The 21,064-nt window shown below is 45.9% G+C and overlaps 1 protein-coding gene across 1 annotated transcript; it reads right to left on the minus strand.

Moving 5' to 3' along the window:
• Positions 1-1,631: 1,631 nt before the first annotated feature.
• On the minus strand, positions 1,632-16,526 carry ETF1 (eukaryotic translation termination factor 1). The gene is made up of 10 exons (XM_078861608.1): positions 16,117-16,526; positions 10,994-11,169; positions 9,299-9,438; positions 8,772-8,910; positions 7,322-7,512; positions 5,146-5,275; positions 4,447-4,602; positions 3,935-4,008; positions 3,497-3,644; positions 1,632-3,101 (listed from the first exon to the last, which is right to left on the minus strand). Exons 1-10 carry the CDS (start codon positions 16,200-16,202, stop codon positions 3,022-3,024), a joined length of 1,320 nt encoding a protein of 439 aa, XP_078717734.1. The 5' UTR covers positions 16,203-16,526; the 3' UTR covers positions 1,632-3,021.
• Between the last annotated feature and the right edge of the window lie 4,538 nt (positions 16,527-21,064).

Consider the following 21,064-nt stretch of genomic DNA (forward strand, 5'->3'; position numbering starts at 1 on the left):
GTTAGAATTTAAGTGTGAACATTCTAAAGAGGACACAGGCAGAGAAAACAAGTCGCCAGAGAGAGAGAAAAAAGATAAACTTCCCCGTAGAAGTGGTTCAATCTTAATTTTAGATTAATTTTAGATTGAACCACTTCTACGGGGAAGTTTATCTTTTTTCTCTCTCTCTGGCGACTTGTTTTCTCTGCCTGTGTCCTCTTTAGAATGTTCACACTTAAATTGTAACTTAGCAATCTTTGAAATACGTCATCAACCAGGCTATGCGTTAATTGTGTGTTGACCGACCCTCTGTGTTGTATTACATTACATTTCGATATTTTACTAGGTTATTTAATTTTAGTGTGTCCTTCTCCTGATTTTCAGGCTTGCTTGCCGTGTCATCGTACTTGCAGCACCACGTCTGTTGACCACTCATTGATATGCTATTTTTTTCTCTAACCCCCCTCCCTCTCTCTGCCTCCGCCCCCCCTCTGTCTATTTAAGGCCACCACACAGAGACGATCACCCCTCTCTGTTACCTGTGTTGCTCTCGCTATGTATCTTGGTGATATCTGTCTGCTAATATGTCTGTCTATAGTTTTCTGGTTAGATTTTATGTCGCTATTTCATTATACCTGATGATGATTGCTTGTGTTGCAATCGAAACGTCGTATTCTATTATTTAATTAATTATTTTATCTTTAGACGTGACTTAACCGAAAGAACCAAATAATAATTCCTGCAGTCACGAAAGTTCTAAAATTAAGATTGGTAGATGCCACTGGTTGTTCTTCATATTCTGCAGATGCCACTGGTTCTTCATGTTCTGAAGATGTAGATGCCACCGGTTCATCACGTTCTGTACTGACGAAGATGCCACTGGTTCTTCACGTTCTGCAGACGTAGATGTCACTGGTTCTTCACGTTCTGTAGACGTAGCTGCTACTAGATCTTCATGTTTTGCAGATGTAGATGCCACCGCCACCATCTATTGCGCGGTGGTTGAACTTACGACTCTCGATCCGAACATTCAACTGGACGTACGAACAGGTTTGTTCCTGTCTTCGTAAGTCCAAAGTTCGTATGTCGAGGCGTCCTGTTCCACTGGTGTCACGTCCTCTCATCAGCACCGCCCCCTTCTCGAAAACGTTCGTGATGACATCACAAGCGGCATAGGTTACGTCACACTCACGTCACGTGTTCGTTCATTCCGTAAATCGGACGTTAGCCCTTTGCCGCATGTGGCAGTAACCGGTCTATTGCCTGTTATACTTTCGCGATTATTTGAAGAGCTTTCTAACTCAGATTCCTCCAGTATAAATCCAGATTCTATAGTTTTTAAAAAAAACGTAATGATTATTGCAAATGTTATTCAATGTATCAATTATTAGTTACATGATTTGCCAATGGAAAACCGTAACACTTAAAACATTTATGCAAGTTGAAGTGCTTTGCGTTCAACACCACATGCTCTATTTTCAAAATGTGATTGGAAGACATACAAAACCAATGTAAAATGCAAGTGAATTGTATCAGTGTATTTTCAAACATCGGACGAGTTCAGTTTGTTTCAAGCGTCAAATTACCCTTCCATGAATTGTCAGTCAAGCAAATTCGTAATCTTCAAACTTCACAAAAACGCTGAAACGTGCAATATTTAAATCTTTTTTTATTTACTCTGAAAAATGAGGAAGACCTCAATCTTTCAATTTCTCGTTGGGTAATAACACCAGGATTTCTTTGTACGTTCAATGAAATACAATGGCAGAACCCTGGTATTCATTGTACAACGAGTTCACAGACCACCGGACAGTGTTGCCAGCCCTGCCTTGGGCAGCTTTAAAAAGCCGAACTTAAAATTCGCGAGAAAAACCAACTAATGTGTAGTCACCGTTTTGCTTCAAGACAGCTGTGCTATAGAATTAAGCACGCAGCAACAGTGGCCCCTCAAACTCCAAATAAATATGCGCAATTGTGGACCATCTTGTAGTTTTTTTTCGGGATTGGCAACAGAATGGGGACTGCACAAATTATAGGTAGTCTACCGTCAATTAAGAAAATTAATAAAACTGCAAGATGGTCCTTACCTCACTGCATTAAAAAAATGAAAATATCCTACTTCCATGTTGTAGATTTTGGAATACTCTGCTCATAAATGTTTACAATGCAACAGCAATTCACACACATCAACAATGCACCAATAACACTGTGCAAACAACAACTGCCTTCTTGATTGCAGGCAAAGCTCCTTTTTTAGTCCTTCTGGCATCAGTTCTCCATTCCGAAAAATATTGGGCCATGGACGCAGAGATCTTCATTCTGGCTCCGTTCTGTGGTGCAGATTGGTGTGATTTAGTTCATTTGTGGTTCGTTAAAAAAAAGGGATATCCTCAGCATTCGTGAAGCTCCTGTTAGTCTGTGTAACGACACAGGGTCGGTGCATCCTACGCAAAAGCAGCAACTGCCAAATGTGGCCCATGTGGACCAATAGTCCCAGTGATTTCATAGCCGCGCACACAAAACATGCGCTTACCCCAAAGGGACACGTATAAATTGGTTGGCAGTCAATGTGCATATAAGAAACCACGAGAAGTGCTCAGTCTAGGCAAACCAACACTACTTAAGAATGTCATTGGAAGAGTTTGGATGCAAAGGAGGACAATGACCAAAACCTTTGCAAGGAGGCCAGGCTTTTGTTGGCAACTTGCAATTTGGCTGAAATGGAGACGAACCGCAGGTGAAAGGGAAACAAAGTAGTTACACAGACTAAGTTTTATTAACAGGGTGCCCGCTGGATATGTGCAACCAACAATAAGGTCGTGGGACAATATGAACAAGCAGTCTTTCTTTTCCTTTTGTCAAGTCAGGGTTCAGGCCTGGCTCAGGTGTGCGAGACTTATATCCGGCGGGGTTATTAATTTAACTATTTCTCAGAAGGCAGGGCTGGGCGGGTTTTGGTTGTTGGTTTTCTCCCAATTGCCCCCGCGGTGGCCATGTGTACTCTAGGCACGTGATTGAAGCCGGAGGCGCCGAGCCCGTCCCTCAGTAGTCGTCCAGATTGAACTCCTCGTCGTCACCCTGGAAGTCCATCCCCTGGAAGTCAACCCGGTATCGCAGGATGCCTGGCAGAAAACAACACAGCAGTGTCCATTAACTAGGATTCAGATATTCCCAAATGTCACATCTGGCTCAGTCAATTCTCAAACATATCCTGGGTAATAGAAGGGAGCGGTGGGCTGCGATAAAACAAAAACAGATAATTCAATAGATTTTAATTAAACTCTAAAACATGTATTTTCCTCAGTAATGGCATGTGTAATAAACCAGTGAGCAAGTAAAAACTAATTTTTGCAAGCACGGTTAACCCATAGCCCAGATATAATGTATAATTAATCATAAAAATAAGGAAACCACCAAATTTCAAACGTATACAAATTGAAATTGTTTACCAACTCATATGTATTTCTAAAACGATGGGAAATAATGCAATCAAGAATATTGTCACAGGTTTCATCACCTCCAATGCCTCCAAAGCCCCTGACAAACTGGGAGCCTTCCTGGGACTTGTCCGTGATGATTTCCAGCGTGGCTCCAAACTTCTTGTAGTTGTTGGCAAACCACTCGAGCAGTGGCATGTTCTCAACCATCTCATGCTCCACCCCCGTCTGTTAAAAATAATGTACCAACAAGCAAAACACAGCAGCTTATTCTCTACACTTTGTCCTATACGTTTCCCTTCAACCACAATAGATAATGTTTTAACTTCCAAACAGAGAACAAAGGCTGTTAACTTGAACACAAAATATCTGGAAGTCAAATATGGTACTTTAACCCATGTAAATTTAAGGATTTGCAGTTCTGCTCTGATATTCATCCACTGCTGTTCAGTTATTCCTGATTGATGTAAATAATTGTAGTGTGGTACACCAAGGTTGCAAAAGTTAAAATTACAAACCTCTTTGTCAATGAAGTGTGACTTGTCCTTTTCTTGCTCTGGCGTTAAATACAAAACCTTCTCCGGGTCTTCAGCTGTTATAAACATGTCAAGAATTTAGATTTCACATGGCCAAAATTGAACATATTTCAAAGTCTGTGTGTGAAGTTGAGTTAGAAATTCGAAGTTTAAGCAGGTGCTTTTGCAAGAATGAGAATCCATTCCAATTTCAACAAGGATTATGCGCACCGTTTGCTTTCAATTAGCATCGATGGTTTATCACGAAGCTTTTTTTTTTTAAACCAACTAAGTGTGAAACGCTAAATATAGACGGCATTATACAACATGCATTTGTAAATGGTGATAACCCACATGCAAAAATAACACATCAACAACAAACTGCATTTTTGTAGTTCAAATCCGCTGATCCAGGTGGGTGTAACGCAACCTACTAACCAGGCCCAAAGCGTTGGATTATAGACGCTTGTCACCACACAAGGTTTGTTTCATTTGTATTTCCATGCGCTGCTAACCTTCAGCTGGGTTGCACCTCAGGACGTATCGCGTAATCTCCAGATTCTCCCATACGATGAGGATCTCCACCGCGCCCATCTCCAGTGCCCTCAGCGTGTCATCCACCCCAAAGCAGTACTTTCCCGTGTCCTGGCTGATCTCCTCGAAGTATTTGCCTGAGTGGGCATGGCATGATTCAACATCACATGGGCCACATGGGATCGATGCAGCAGAGGTTTGGCTCCACCTTTATTAAGTTAATGCAAAACTAAAATGTTATATAACAAGTGCAAAGACTGAAAATGTTATGAAAATATACCACAATTTTAGGGCAGTGATGAGTCTAAATGTTGCCTGAAGGTATATACCCCTGGCTTCCAATCAAATGGAATAATTTATTTGTGTAACTATAACGTTGCAAATGTAAGTTGTGGGCACCGCTTAACAGCTAAGCTGCTAGAAGTGAAATATATTTTAAAAAATCTCTATTAAACAATGATGCATTTTCTAAAAAGATTAAATTCTATTTGAAAACGAGTGTGCAGTTTGCCAACAATAAGGAGTAACAACCAATCACCAAAACCTCATACGCACGATAAGAATATTTGAATACTCATGATTTTTTTTGCAATAATCTAACAGCTTTATTCACCCCATTCAACCATTAACCAACTGACATACATATTTGGAAACCCCGTGTATTTCATTCAATCACTTACCAATGAGCTTCTTCTCTTGGATGAATTTGACACTTGTGAGCACCTCCTGAGACAGCTCAATGGCCTGGTTGAAGCCATTTTCCCCTCCATACGATATGTCCACAATCTTCAGCACCTTTGACTGCAACCTCTATTAAATCATAAACAAATACATTCAATAAATTGATTATGCCAGTGTAATTTTTTTTGGGAAAACCAATTAAAAATGTCAAAGCGTAAAAAATATAAATTGCTTTTGCGAATAATAGCTCCAAAGAGCAACTACAAAGAACTCGTGTCATTGTATTTTTTTTTTATCCATGCTGATGAAACAGCTGTACATTTCCACTTAAGACACCACTCCTCCTCACCATCTGCTGTCACACCCTGTCTTGATGCAGTCTCACCATGGACTCTCTAAATTCATCAAGTTAAATATACCCAAAACAGAAATTTGCCAAATTGGCAAACAAAAATGGCCTCAACAAAGAACCCATCATGTACTCCTCTTTGGGATCAACAAGCTTGGCATTGTCAATAATCTCAGCATTATCCTGGGTCTATAACTCTCCTTCCCCAAGCATCTCACATCGAAAACCTTGACATTATCCTCGGTTTAGAACTCGGCTTTCTCACCCTAACGTCTCAACTTGGAAAGAATATATTTATCCCACACTTGTACAAGATTTCCCAGATCTGCCACTTCTATTCCCTCACTACAGCCAAGACCCACAACACTGCCTTCATCACCTCTTGCCTTGACTATGTCACTCCATTCCAAAATGGGCTCCCCAAAGCCTTGACCTCCAAATTGCCGATGCAGAATGGCACCATAAGACTCCATACACCCAACTCGGACGTCCATACGCGCAAATGGGCAACGATAACAGATCACACTTCAATACCCACTCATTTTCTAGCCAAATAAACCAAATCAAATGCAAAATCATCCTCACCACCATTAAGTTCCTCCATGGACTCATCCGCACTTACTCATCCTCACTTACCTCTTCTCTAACATCTCACTCTGGCCAGTTACACGACTCCAGTACTTTCAGACACTTTAAAGATTTGTGTAATTATTAATATAATTATAAAGCGGCTTAATATCTCAACCAATTAAAATCACACCCTTCACGTTAAGAGAATTATTTAAAATTCCGAGTTTGCCTAATTCATGACACTAGCTCAACTGTTCTCCCCCATTAGCTCGACCACAGTAACCACGACCTTATGCAAGAGACCTCATTCAATCTCTGCTCGGTGATCAGTTGCCCCACTGGTGTCCCTGTAGTCTGGAATTCCCTCCTGTTGGTCGTCCACACTGCCGAGACACTTCTGCAATTCAAGTCCAAATCATTACCCCAATTTGTCACCATTCTATCCCGTGTCTTTTCTCCCACCCACACAGTTCATGTAAAGACTAATGAATTGACCGATAACGCCTTATTATGGAGAGGATCGCAGAGATTTGTAGGATCTTGGTGCCGGCGTACCCGGTGACTACCATTTTTCCCAGTCTCCAATTCCTTGCACCTCTCAAGTCATTCTCTCTCTTAGAGAGCGAGAGATTCCTGTGCGGATTGCAAGTTTAATTATTACTTAGAACTGTCTTGTCCTAAAACAACCTTGTTGAATCCTCCCCCATTCTCTTTATTACCATCATCCCATTCATTAATACAAGCTTTAACAGGCAGGAATTAAACAGCAGCTTGAAAGAACAAAAAAGTCTTAGGATCCTGACAAAAGGCCAACACTGATGATGACGTGCGGCGCAGTGAGAAAGGCAGTGAATTCCAGACGACTGGAAGTTGCAACAGAAACGACGTTGGCCTTGTCTGTTTCCAGAGACATGCTTGACAACGAGGCCAGCTTGAGGCAGATCGGAGGTTGCGTCGTCAAAAGAAATGGTTGCGAGCGAAAAATCACCGTTTCAAACAACTCAATACTATTTTCCCAGATTTAGGCTTTGAGCAGACTGCTAATTGATTAAATAAAAAACACAACACCATTTTGGCAACAAAATTATGGGAGCACATAAACTGCGGCTGCTGCACTAACATATGCTGATGGTGGAATCAATGTCAGGAGGGGGGTGGGGGGGTGTCATACTAAGTAGCAGAAAAGACCACTAGAGATGACAAATATGAAATCGGTCTATAACAACCCGGGCTGGAACAACAACAAAAAAACCCACCGGGTCAAACATATCGGACTGGCTGAGCTCCGTCTTGAAATCAGCCGACCCTGCCAGGATGAGGCCCACTACGTTGGGCTTGTCGTTGGAGATGAAGAGCTGCACGGCTGTCTCCGCCACCTTTCGCACGTAGTTGTGCCGCTTCTCCATGCGAAGCCGCGCAAAACGCAGCGCTGACTGACCTCCACGTCCTACGAGACAGAGAGAGAGATAGATTCAGTAAGCAGGTCACATGAAGCAAGCGCGAGGGAGGTGACCTCGGCTAGTAACAACCACCAGCGGTGGGAGGGTAGAGAGCAATGTTTGTAAACAAGACATGACTATGACAAAACACAGCTGCCCACGCAGATAAAATGAAGACATAGGTAAAAAAAAGCTGTTCACAAGAGATTGAGGTAGAATTTCTCGGGAACAAACGTGGATTTTATTATTTACTAAAACCAAAATAGAACAGTGTAAGACACATTTTATTTGTGACTCAAGCTGATGCAGGTGCCAGCATATGCTGTTGATGAGGCCTGTCAGCGATTACATTTGAAGATGAAGTCTGATTATAACCCCATAAATTCCAGGGACCTAAAATCTTGACTTAATTAAAGCTTTCGTGACTACAGGAATTCATATTCTTTGGGTCTTTTGGGTAAAGCCACGTAGATAGAAAAATAATAAAATTATCACGACGTTTCGATCGCAACACAAGCAATCCTCATCAGGTGAAAAAATATAGCGAGAGAGCTGCTAAATACGTGGCTTCACCGAAAGACCTAAATAATATTTTAGGGACCTGTTAAGAGGTGTTGGAAATCAAAAGTATGGTTAGGAAAAAAGGTAACAGCAAAGCTTTTACATTATTCATTTTCAAACCTGCTGTTAGGTTTGCACAATTGACCAGTGAAATGACAAAGGCTAAGCACAAAATTTCAGCAAAAGTCATGTTTTCTACAATGGTTTCCATATGGTTGCATGCAAAATAATCAGCTTCTCAATACACATTGCTTATTCATGTTGTGACCTCTGAGGACCTGAGTGGAAATGCTGACATTTAACGGCTTGACCAAATCAAAGCTTGGTTCAGCTCACTACAGAATATGTGGGAGTTTCTTACAGGTGTGCAAACACACAAGCATGTAAACACGTGCTATCTGCTCTTTTTAAGTGGATGTGATTGGTTTTAACTGGATTAAGTTTCACTCGTGTAAAAAAATAAACAGATCAGATGTGGAAAATCCAACAGGATCATCGGAAAGCTGCTTATATCCTCGATGCAAATTGGTTTCATTAAGCAAGCTGCAGTACAAGTGCATTAATCCAGATTACGGTGCAAATGCAAAACAACCCTGCACACAACTCAACTCTGTCAGGCGATGCTTTTTTTTAACACAATCACAAAAAAGGCTGTTTTAAAAAGCCAACTGGGTAATACTTAGCAGTGTGTTCGTAAAAGACTGACCGTGCTTTTTGGGGAGGTCCACAGTAAACTTGTGCAAGACCTCTCGAGTGTTGCCCTGCAGCGTGCCAAAGAGTGCACCATTTCCATCCATCACGATGAAGCCAAACTTGCTGTCGTCTGATAGTAGCGCCGTCAGAGCCTGCATAGAGACACACAGCATGGCATTTTATCCACCTCCGGGTCCAAACGGCATCATTCCAACACACACGGTGGTGGCCCTCCTACAAACCTTTGGGAAAACACAGGACGTACAAAGTAAACGCCAGAGTTAAACAAATTCTATTTTATTTCTGGTTTACAGAAGTAAGCCGGGGTTTTTATATCATTATTACCTATTTCACTCAATTAAAAAAAAACTAAACAGATGTAATTTTTTCTGCAAGATGAATACAAAAGCACCATGAAAACATTTTGTAGCTCTAAAATGAAAGCTTTTGAAATGCACGTCCAAGTTAGATAGAATCTAAAGACTCCCGACTCATACCATTACATTAAATAACATAGCAATAGCAGCCACACTTACGCACCTCTGTGTGGAACTTGTTATCGCACAAGTAGAGCGAAGTGTTGATGGGCTTGAAAGGCTCGAAATCGATGTTGACTTTCTTCTCTTTACCCTCCTCTGTGACGATCGTGCCACAGTAAACCACCAATCCATTGGGAGGGACTGTAGATAGGGAAACACGGATCAAGGGCTATACCTCTCATATCAGGTGTGGTAAGGAAGCTACAGGACATTGACTGCATGTTGATCAGAAATATTCTGAGCAAGGAACATGTAAATGCCACAAAAAACCCATAATTAAAATATCTGGCCTGATTGAACATTACAAGCAGCCTGTCTCACAGCATGGCTTCCTTTGCTAATTGCAACAGAATACCTCCAGCATATATATATGCAATTTACATAAGCATACTGTATAAATAGATCTGAAGCCTTTACACATCTTGCAATCACAAACTGAAACCCACCACAACAGCACAACCCATCAAGTGTCACTGTTGTCATATCGGCATTTTTAAGTTAAACAAAACTGCAGTAGAATAAAAAATGGAATGGATATAATAAAACACAAGCAGCACTATAGAAGGAGATAACCTTTAACCAAATAGGAGATTGAGAAAAGTGCCTGTGTTAACAGGGGACGAGGATGAAGCGCTGAGTAAAACAATGGAACTAAATTATTGAAAATAAAAGGTCAGCCAGGAGCTGATTTTTTTTTTCAAAAAAGAAAAATCAACTTTCAGTCTTAAGCTGAAACTAAAAATAGTGTTGTCTCCTGAACGGACCACCACCAACTTTATGCTAAAGGTGAGCAATTACATGGAAACGTACATTTAACAACATACAGCCTTCAGCCATTTTACACTTGTTTCGCAAAGCGTCAAGAGCCAGAGGGAAATAAAATGTGTGTCTAGTGGCTGGAAATCTCGTTCCCTACCATGCTGCCAGATTTATTGCTGTGGGGCATCAGAGAGGCACACGCGCAGCTTACAGTCATCAGTAATTGAGCCATCAGTGCACGGTGCACACACTTTCTGAATGCACACCGCCATGCGTGACAGGCATGTGGGCACATCCCCACCACTCCATCTACGTATGTGTACATGTTAGATAGAATCTAAAGACTCCCGACTCATACCATTTGTTAATCCACTGCTGGATAAGGGCCTCCCCATGCAGTGCTGGCGAGCTTGTAGGGCCCATGCCGTGTGGGTGATGGGGGTAATAGGACTAGTAATAGGACTATACTTCACCACGTTGGTCAGTGCAGGGTGGTGAAATGGGGGTGGGGGGGCTAGATGTGACCATAGAAGTACAGCACAACAATATAAACTGCTGTACTGCCTAGAACATCTTTTATACATGATAGATGCTCATCCAAGCTGAACCCTGCCTAACTTTCAAAATGCGAGGAAATTGGGTGTATTACTGGCAATTTGGCACAGGCAAATACTCCATGCACAAACACACCAATATTCCAATGCCATGCTAACAGCTTATCTAAACCCCCAAAAGAATCTGCCACCACAGGAGAAGCATAAGCAGACACCCTTGGGTATATTAACTAATGGGCAGTTTCAGGAATTTTCCTTCGCTCAGCAAGGACATATAATTGCCGTGGACATGGTATAAGTATGATTACACACAGGTAGCCCTGGAGTGGTGCCAGCGGTTAGAAGCGAGAGAACCCCAGAGACCACACCAACGCCGCTGTCACCTTTGTTGTAGAGCTTGAGCCTCTGCTGTACAGACGTGATGGCTCCGAGCACGGAGAGCCTGTTGACGCGCGACTTGATGTTGGAGGCTGTGCCAAATTCGTCTGCAAGCATCTTGGACACGCGCGAGATCTGGTCCTTGGGTGGGATGATCAGTGAGATCATGCTGGTGCCATTCCTGGGGATCACACAAAAAACGAATAGATGAATAACTACCATCACAGGCCACAAATTGGCAATTAAGATCAGCCATTTTATATGCGCTTGAAAACAAAGGATTCAAACAATTGTGGTGTCAAAGCCTGCAGTCCTGATTAGCTGCACTCCATTTGTTATTTTATCACTCAATATTTTTTTAGTTTTACTCCCTTGGGGGCATTCTATAAATTGGCTGAGAGTCCATCACTGCTTTGTAATCAATCATCTGTTTCACCAACGTGGTGTTCATGTGTATCCAGCAGCAATTAAATGCAGTGCTTGAAAATGCACACATACATTTCACAAGAAAACTGTGACCTTGTTAAATTTACTCCACCTAAACGTTGCACATATGGCCTGAAAACTAGCTGCACTGAAAAAATCCCAAGTTTGCAGACAGGAGCAGGATAAATGCAAAATACTCTAATGCACTGTCTCCATGAAACCCCCACCATCCCTTACAACACGAACCATGACAGTGTAAATTATTATATAGCATCTTAAACCATTACTTTCACACCATATGTTTTTAAGGCAACCTTGTAAACAATGGGTTGTTTGCGGACCAGCGAAAGCACACGTCAATTTGTAGGATACACATTTGGAATGTTTAGCACGTTAAGACGTCACATGTATAATAATTCCTGAACATTTCTGTGCAAGTGCTGTGTTTTGTTCTGCACGGTCTTGTAAAATTACTATTTTCATCAGTATACGGGGGCAGGGCATAATTTCTCCAACGTCACCGTCAACTGCACAGCAACCTACCGGCACAAACTGAGCATTATGTGCGACAGCCTCAAGGAAGGAGGAGAGGGTTTGTTTTTGTGGGATTGTACTGGCACTGGGCTCTAGCCAGTAATGCCCCACGACTTTGCCCTGTGCCCAAATTGGACTCGTGTCTCGAGCATTCCCGCTGCCTTGCAAACCCTCAAGATGCAATTCTGCCTCGTAGCGACCATTAAGCGTGTGCAGCATTGTCTGCCACCCACTGTGCCTCATTTAGATATGGGCTAATGGCCAATAATTTGGGATGTAACGCTGACACATTTTTATTAATTTTAATTTGAGAGTTATTGTTCAGTGTGTTTCAGTTAACTGAGCAATGGACTAATAATACATCGTCATAATCTATTACACGACATTTACACACAAGTACACATTATAACTGAAAATGCAGTAGTTATACATTCCATTACCTGGGAATAACTACATTTAAACCCCGAAGCAGTGTTTGTAAAAATAAATAAACCATCATCTTAACTTGTCAATACAAAAAGTTAATTACCAAAGCAGATGTATTCGTCAGATGCTTCACCTGAGATTGGCTGAAAACAAAAATAATGAATGCATCCACCTTGGTAGCATATCACACACTCAGTACTGCATTGCTAATTAGCCTAGAAAAGATCCAGATGCAGCTAGATCTGGCTAGTTTAAAAAAAAAGCAGTCACACGGTTTTTGCCACACGACTGCTGTGTTGGGGCAAATTAGACGAAAATTCACCTCACACATGCACAAGGAAAATTACGTGTCCAGTTCAGGACAAGCAAATTAGGGCAGCGTATTTAAATCCCCCCCCCCTCGCCAATTCAAAATGTTGGCGTCAGAAAACCATGTCAGCAGCTGCCTCCGTCAGCCTTTTCTCTCATGCCACTGTATATAAAGTGTATTTATATAGAGCATTATATAATTACGAAGACAAAAATAACCATGGCATTTGATAAGTTACTATTAAGACAATGTACATATTAAAAAACCTACTATGCCCAGACTTAACAAAAAGCTTTAAATGTAATTTCAACTAGTTGACTCATTCTAGACAATGCTCCTGCAACGAATAGACCACCTAATGCAGGGTGGAAACGGTGTGTGACACACATCAGACCATCACAGTATTGCCACTCGACCAAAAAAGCTAGTTCAAAGCAAACTGCATTATATTTCAAAAGATATATAATCTTTAAAACCAAATACACTGATTAAGTCACAGAGTTGATTAAAAAACACAGCAGGATGACCCTAGCAGCCATTGCAGCGAGAGGTGGCATTCCAGGAACAAATTAACGAGTCCCACCCACATTTATGAAGCGGACCGCTGTAAATTCCCAGTTTTCTGTAATAAGCAACCAAGTACCACATTTAATATCGTCGTGTTGTACTTGGCAAACCCGGGACAGAGCCACGGGGCCAGTGTCGCGACGCGCTTGCCGAAATGCACTGCAGTGTTGCTGCTTATTGTGCAAACGTTATTCCAAAACCCGTACCAGGCAAATGTTTGTTTTAATACGCCAAACCAAAACTGCTGTGTGAACAAAATGTTACAAGCCTCGTTCGCAACTGAAATCTGCGGGTGTGGTCACGATACAAATCATGAACTCATTTTACTTGCTTTGCCAATCAAGTAATAGAGAATTTAAAAAAAACATTTGCAATAAATGGGTGCCCAAGACGTACTCTGTACGAGTGCAGACGATACAGTCACAAAAATAAGGTATAGCCATTTCCTGAAATGATAGCCCAAAAATGCCTTCTTTGGCAACATATGGCAAAATCGAACAACCTAGACCGAGAGCACACACGCACAGAAGGAAAATACACATTTGAGCAGAGCCGAGGAGGGGAGGATTGCTGCTGCATAGCAATGTTGGCACTGGCACAATGGACCTTCATCGAGCAGTGGATATAGTGAACGACTTTTTTAAAAAGCGGCCTTAGTAGCATGGGGGGGGTAGGGGGTGGTAGCCGGAGGCAGGTTTTGCTGTTGCACAAGCCATCCGTGTTTTCCTTGCGCCTGTGGGGGAATGAACCGCACCACCTATTCGGCGACGCTTGCTTCATTTTGAGCAAATAAGTTCAGAATTAATGCGTCGTGTTAATTCGACTAAAGGCAATTGGTGCCCCGGTGCTGTTTCGACACGCTTACGGTGCTGTACAGTTCAGCTGCCCTTGTCAACTGCTGGTCGGAAAGCAGCCGAGATTGAGGGCGAGTCTCCATAATACTGTACGTAAAACAATTAGGATTTATAAAGCGTGTGAACGTGATACATGGGATGGGGGGGGTTGACACGCACATCTAGAGAGTGGGAGAAGGGTTTCTACGATGTATTTTATAGGAGGGAAATAGGAGTGGAATTGGATGCTGTAATGAAAAAGTGCAAATGAAGATGCAAGAGGGGCACACACTAAAAATATAGACATCGCGTAGCTGCTTTACAACGCAGTCGAAGGGCACACGTGTTGTCCGAGTTATCAATTGGGTGTCCATCTGAAAAACACGACCTGATCGCTGTAATAAGGAATATTTTGAACCATTAACTACGGTACACAAGAACACGTTCAACAAGCCAAAATCCACGGCCTTGAAAGATGTCCCAGTTGAAAGCGACTTAAAACATGAATTATATTAAAATTAAATACATTATCATTATAAATACAAACATTTGTAAGGCCCGTTGACAACAACACCTTGCTGAATTGAGGCTTCCCCACGCCACTTCAATCATCGTGAGGGTTGTTTGACTATTTTACTTTGATGGTCCAGCGAAGGTATGGCAAGCACCAGGTTCTGGAATCGCCACTCACTATCGATGATAACCGTGGCAGCTTGGTTCAATATCGCAGTGCGCTACCTATCCACTGCGCTACCTTCGAACTGACCACGAGCCATGGTAATGGGACAAACAACGAACCCTCCTTCCCTAATAGAGCCCCAATAACACGCCTTACACGTGCCAGGGCCGCAAAAACAGGTGCGCGGGGCCGTCGATTGACGCTTGCGATTAGTGTGTCAATAACACATTCTGACAATTGCCCAAACGCATTAGCTGCGTTGACAATCTATTTTAATCCACCGCAAGTCACACGGCACGTCTAATTGTCATCAACGGCTAGTTCATGGCAAACGTGGTCATAAGAGTGGCGTAAAATCCCAAATTTGCATGTGCATTCTCAAAATTGGTATCAGAGGGGTTGCAATTCATGAATCTCGTCGATTTTGGGATGACCTTATCTGACACACATAAAAGCCCGATAACCAAAATGAACACTGAATATTGTAGAGGTATTTATATTAGGAAAAAAACAAGTCGAGTCTCGCGACATTAAAAAAACCACGAGGCACTTAACACGAAAAGGTCAAACGGAGCCACCACATAATTTCACCAGGGGTCGCGACAACCCGAGGGGGGGGGGACCAACACTCATGTATGCTCGCCATCACTGGCCAAGGGAGCCCGTACACACCACATCCATCCATGTTGGGGTAGAGAGAGTAAACCACCCTTGGCGTGGGCGGCAACTCACGGACATTCACCAGCACCACGGCCCATTACACAACCTCGTGAGCACGAACAGCTTGGGGAAAGACGACGATCTCCACCCCCCCCTTACCTCGGCACATACACACGTGTGACACGCGTACCGATGGCGAACGCCTATAAAGAACGACACCGCGCACATGTGTGATGTGGCCAGTACCCCACACGTAGGCCTGGCGACCTTTGCTTCATCCACAATGCCAACGTTGATTAAACACCGCATCACGTACTCGTTTTAAAGCCAAATAATCGCACCGAGGGAGGGAGGGCCCAGGAGAAGGTTCAAACACCACGTGCCACCGACACCAGCCGTAGCCGGCAATCACACGGGGGGGGTCGCCGGGTTCGTAGCGCAGTGCGCGCATCGCTACGACCACGCAGACCCACGTGGCGCAGAGACACGGCGAGAGACGACGGAACGGAAAAGGAAGCCCCCCTCGTTTTTCGGCTGCGTCACTCGCCCGCCTCGCCACTGCCCTCGGCCTCCGCGTCGCTTCCAGCTAAAACCCGGGCTACCCCCTCACCCCGCCACACCGCCGCCGCCCTCCCTTCCCCACTGCTGCTCGACTGATGCCGCCATCGCCGCCACCAGCGCTCGCCGCCTCACCCGCGCGCCGCCTCGAGGCTCTTGATGAGCTTCTTGATCTTCCAGATCTCCACGTTCCTGTCGGCCGCCGTCGGGTCGTCCGCCATGTTCGCTCCTAAAACAATGAAGGCGGAGGGAGTGGGAGGAGGAGCAGGGCAAGAGGGGAGACGGACGACGACGGCGGCGGCGGCGATGAGACGCGGGCAGCTGTCCTGCGCGGAAGGCAAAGACCCAGCGGACGCGGCTGAAGTTCGACGCGCTCGGCTAGGGGAGGGAGGAGGAGGAGGGAGGGAGGGAGAGGCGGCGGCGGCTGCGCTCACTCGCGGGGCCTCGCTCCGCAGGCTGCTACTGCTATTGCTGCTGCGCCCGGGAGCTCCAACATGTGTTGCAACCTGGCGTGGCGCGCGACGTACGTCACGTCCGGGAGTGGCGTCACGTCCGGCGCGGCGGTGACGTCACTGCCGGCCCCCCTCTCTGTCCACCCCATACACCCTCCCACTCGCCCCCTCCCACTCGCCCCCCCCTCTCTACCCCACCCCCTCTCTACCCCCCCTCTCTACACCCCCTCTCTACCCCCCTCTCTACCCCCCTCTCTACCCCCCCCCCCATTCACACCCCCCCCATTCACCCCGCCCCACTCACCCTCCCACTCGCCCCCCCCCCCACTTGCCCCCCACCACTCACCCCCCCCCCCACTCACGCCCCCACACACCCCCCACTCACCATCCCACTCACCCCCCCACTCACCCCCCCACTCACCCCCTCACTCACCCCCTCTCTCCCCTTCACCCCCCCCAACACCCCCCTACACCCCGCCCCCACGCACCCCCCAACACCCCCCCCTACACCCTGCCCCCACGCACCGCCAAACACCCCCCTACACCCCGCCCCCACGCACCCCCCAACACCCCCCCCCAACACTCCGCCCCCACAAACCCCCCTACACCCCGCCCCCACGCACCCCTCAACACCCTCCCCTACACCCCGCCCCCCACACCCCCCAACACCCCCCCCAACACCCCGCCCCCACGCACCCCCAACACCCCCCCTACACCCCGCCCCCACTAACCCCCCAACACCCCCCCCCCCCACGCACCCCCCAACACCCCCCCCCTACACCCCGCCCCCACGCACCCCCCAACACCCCCCCCACACACCCCCCAACACCCCCCCTACACCCCACCCCCACGCACCCCCCAACACCCCCCCCCTACACCCCGCCCCCACGCACCCCCCAACACCCCCCCAACACCCCGCCCCCACACACCCCCCAACACCCCCCCCTACACCCCGCCCCCACGCACCCCCCAACACCCCCCCTACACCCCGCCCCCACACACCCCCCAACACCCCCCTACACCCCGCCCCCACGCACCCCCCAACACCCCCCCTACACCCCGCCCCCACACTCCCCCCAACACCCCGCACCCACACACCCCCCAACACCCCCCCTACACCCCGCCCCCACGCACCCCCCAACACCCCCCCTACACCCCGCCCCCTCGCACCCCCCAACACCCCCGCTAAACCCCGCCCCCCCCAACACCCCCCCCAACACCCCGCCCCCACACACCCCCCAACACCCCCCCCTACACCCCGCCCCCACGCACCCCCCAACACCCCGCCCCCACGCACCCCCCAACACTCCCAACTTCGCCGCCGTCTGTGGGGGAGCCTGCGGCGTGACGTCATCGCGGTGGGCGAGGCTCTGCGGCGTGACGTCATCGCACGAGGAGCGGTGGGCGTAACGTTTGGGGGAGGGGGCGGTGATGTCACGTCCGTTACGTTTTAATTTTTCAGATACAATTGGAAAGCGCTTCTAAAAATCATCACGAGCGTCGTTGCGGCGAATGTCATACAATAAGTAGAACTAACGTGTCATAATTCTTACTATATTAGAAGAAATAAATGTTTGCTGCCTGGATTCCTGGCTGGCTGGCGCGCGGCTTCGTGCGTGTGCGGCGATGACGTCACCGCGCCCGACAATGTCGAGACGGCCACGTGCGTGCTGACGTCACGCCCCCCCTCTACCAACCCACCTTGAATCAGATTCTGTATTTATACTGCAGGGGGAATCCGATTAGCTATCAAGCTCTTATTCTCGGTTCTTTCGGTAAAGTCAGGTAGAAGGGCAATAATAAAAATCAAACAATTAAAAATGTAGTTGAAGTCTTCAGCTAAAATGTTCTTGCTGTAGTTTTCACACCTGATGATGATTGCTTGTGTTGCAATCGAAACGTGATAATATTTAACAGGACCCTGCGGGGTGGGCTGGTAGGAATAATACTTAGTACCGGTACAGGGATATCGACCGGGTATAGAGGAGTTAAAGAAAAAATTACTGTATTCTAGTGTAACGTTAATTAAAAGTGTTTGTTTTGACAAGAAACGCTGTGAGATTTAAAGACTCGTAGTCTTTCATTTCCAAACGATCACATCTGAGATTAATTGACCTTAGATGGGGAAACTCGAATGCATTTACTAGTATAAAGGTGAAATAAAATAGAAGGAATAAACGGCACCTTGGTGAATTTTATGTCGTCTACATAGAGTTGAATAAACGGGCGTTTGGCATATTCATATAACAGTACTACATTGAGCAGTGTTTGTTTGGCACTTCGAGTTTTTATTCGCGCGCACGACATGGATACCGAAAACAACCACGACTTTGAAGACCCCAATGGTTGTCTGGTTGTCTGGACGCCCACGTTGAAAAGATGCTTGCTGAAACAGAGACCGCATTTGCTGCTGGAACCCTTTACAAACTCGCAGTGAAAAGCGTCGTTTCCATGGACCCAGAACCAACCGCAGTTGGTGCTGCTATAACGGTAGCATCGCCACCAAACATGCAGCCAGCAGCTAAATAATCAAAGCACAAGTAGAAATACTTGCGTGTGAATACGATGTAGTGAACACGACAGAGATGTGGTGAACACGGCAGAGATGTGGTGAACACGGCAGAGATGTGGTGAACACGGCAGAGATGTAGTGAACACGACAGAGATGTAGAGATAATAGTGAACACGACAGAGATATAGTGAACACGACAGAGATGTAGAGATGATAGTGAACACGGCAGAGATGTAGTGAACACAGCAGATGTAGTGAATACGGCAGAGATGTAGTGAACACGGCAGAGATGTGGTGAACACGGCAGAGATGTGGTGAACACGGCAGAGATGTGGTGAACACGGCAGAGATGTGGTGAACACGGCAGAGATGTAGTGAACACGACAGAGATGTAGAGATGATAGTGAACACGACAGAGATATAGTGAACACGACAGAGATGTAGAGATGATAGTGAACACGACAGAGATGTGAACACGACAGAGATGTAGAGATGATAGTGAACACGACAGAGATGTAGAGATGATAGTGAACACGGCAGAGATGTAGTGAACACAGCAGATGTAGTGAACACGACAGATGTAGTGAACACGGTAGAACTATAAGCGAGTGAATAGCAGCAGCGACGAGGCCTCTCGCTGCCTCTGCTCTGCCGCTGCCGGGCTGCAGATTCAGCCGAGTCAGGTACCACTGCCAATATGCACAACAACAACAATAAACGTGCTGCGTTTCATCTCTGTGTTAATAAGCCTGCTGCACTAGGCCTCACGAAGCCTGCCGCACTAGGCCTCGTGCCGTGCTTTTCGTGCACAAATAAGGCGATTAAATGTATCTCGTCTCTGTGTTAATAAATGTTTCTTGTCTCTGTGTTATAAAAACGTGTTGCGTTTCAGTAAAATAATTGTTTTTAAATAAACGTGCTGCGTTTCATCTCTGTGTTAATAAGCCTGCCGCACTAGGCCTCACGAAGCCTGCCGCACTAGGCCTCGTGCCGTGCTTTTCGTGCACAAATAAGGCGATTAAATGTATCTCGTCTCTGTGTTAATAATTGTTTCTTGTCTCTGTGTTAAAAAACGTGCTGCGTTTCAGTAAAATAATTGTTTTAAAATAAACGTGCTGCGTTTCATCTCTGTGTTAATAAGCCTGCCGCACTAGGCCTCACGAAGCCTGCCGCACTAGGCCTCGTGCCGTGCTTTTCGTGCACAAATAAGGCGATTAAATGTATCTCGTCTCTGTGTTAATAAATGTTTCTTGTCTCTGTGTTAAAAAAGCGTGCAGCGTTTCAGTAACGTAATTTTTTAAATAAACGTGCTGCGTTTCAGTAAAGTAATTTTGAAGCGAAGTTTAAAGTTTTGCCGTGATGCGCCGGAAGCGACGGCCATCTTGTTTAATTCACATATCGCAGGGGGAGCGGGCGGCCATCTTGTCGGACAGGGTCATGCCAAGTGTTTGCAGTAGGGGGCGATGTTGATACACGGACGGACGGACGGACAAACGCGGACGGACGGACGGACGGACAAACGCGGACGGACGGACAAACGCGGACGGACGGACGGACAAACGCGGACGGACGGACACATTAATCTATTGGTGGTCTGGTCCACTTCGTTCCTACCAGTATTATTTCCCTTCTACGTGACTTTACCGAAAGAACCAAGAATATGAATCCCTAGTCACGAAAGCTTTAAATGGAAATATAAAGCCCTTTAATCACAATTGTTCAGTAAAGGCACGGGGTCATAACGTCACAACAAACAATACAAAACACGATTCAGTATACAGAAAACATGCCGATTCTTTAGCGCGTGTGGCCCTCGGGAGCCGTACGTACTTGACCGGAAGCACGTGGCACATCACGCCTGAAGATGTTGAATTACATTAAGAGGGTAACATTTAAATATAGTTCAATGTTAATTTAACACGTAGGCTTTCGTGACCAATAACACATTCCTGCGGAGGGAGCTGGTAGTAACGTTGGGTTGCTCGGTCAATGGCCAGGGTCAACGGCGGCGTGGTGTATTCCGCAAATATGGCCGACTGTGAGGGCGGGCACAAGCCGGCGTGAGTAGGTTAAACGTTGAGTTTTATAAGGGCACCACGGGGTGACCAGCCCCTCCCCA

Source organism: Lampetra fluviatilis, chromosome 12 (assembly GCF_964198595.1).
Source record: "Lampetra fluviatilis chromosome 12, kcLamFluv1.1, whole genome shotgun sequence".
Classification (NCBI taxonomy): Eukaryota; Metazoa; Chordata; class Hyperoartia; order Petromyzontiformes; family Petromyzontidae; genus Lampetra; species Lampetra fluviatilis.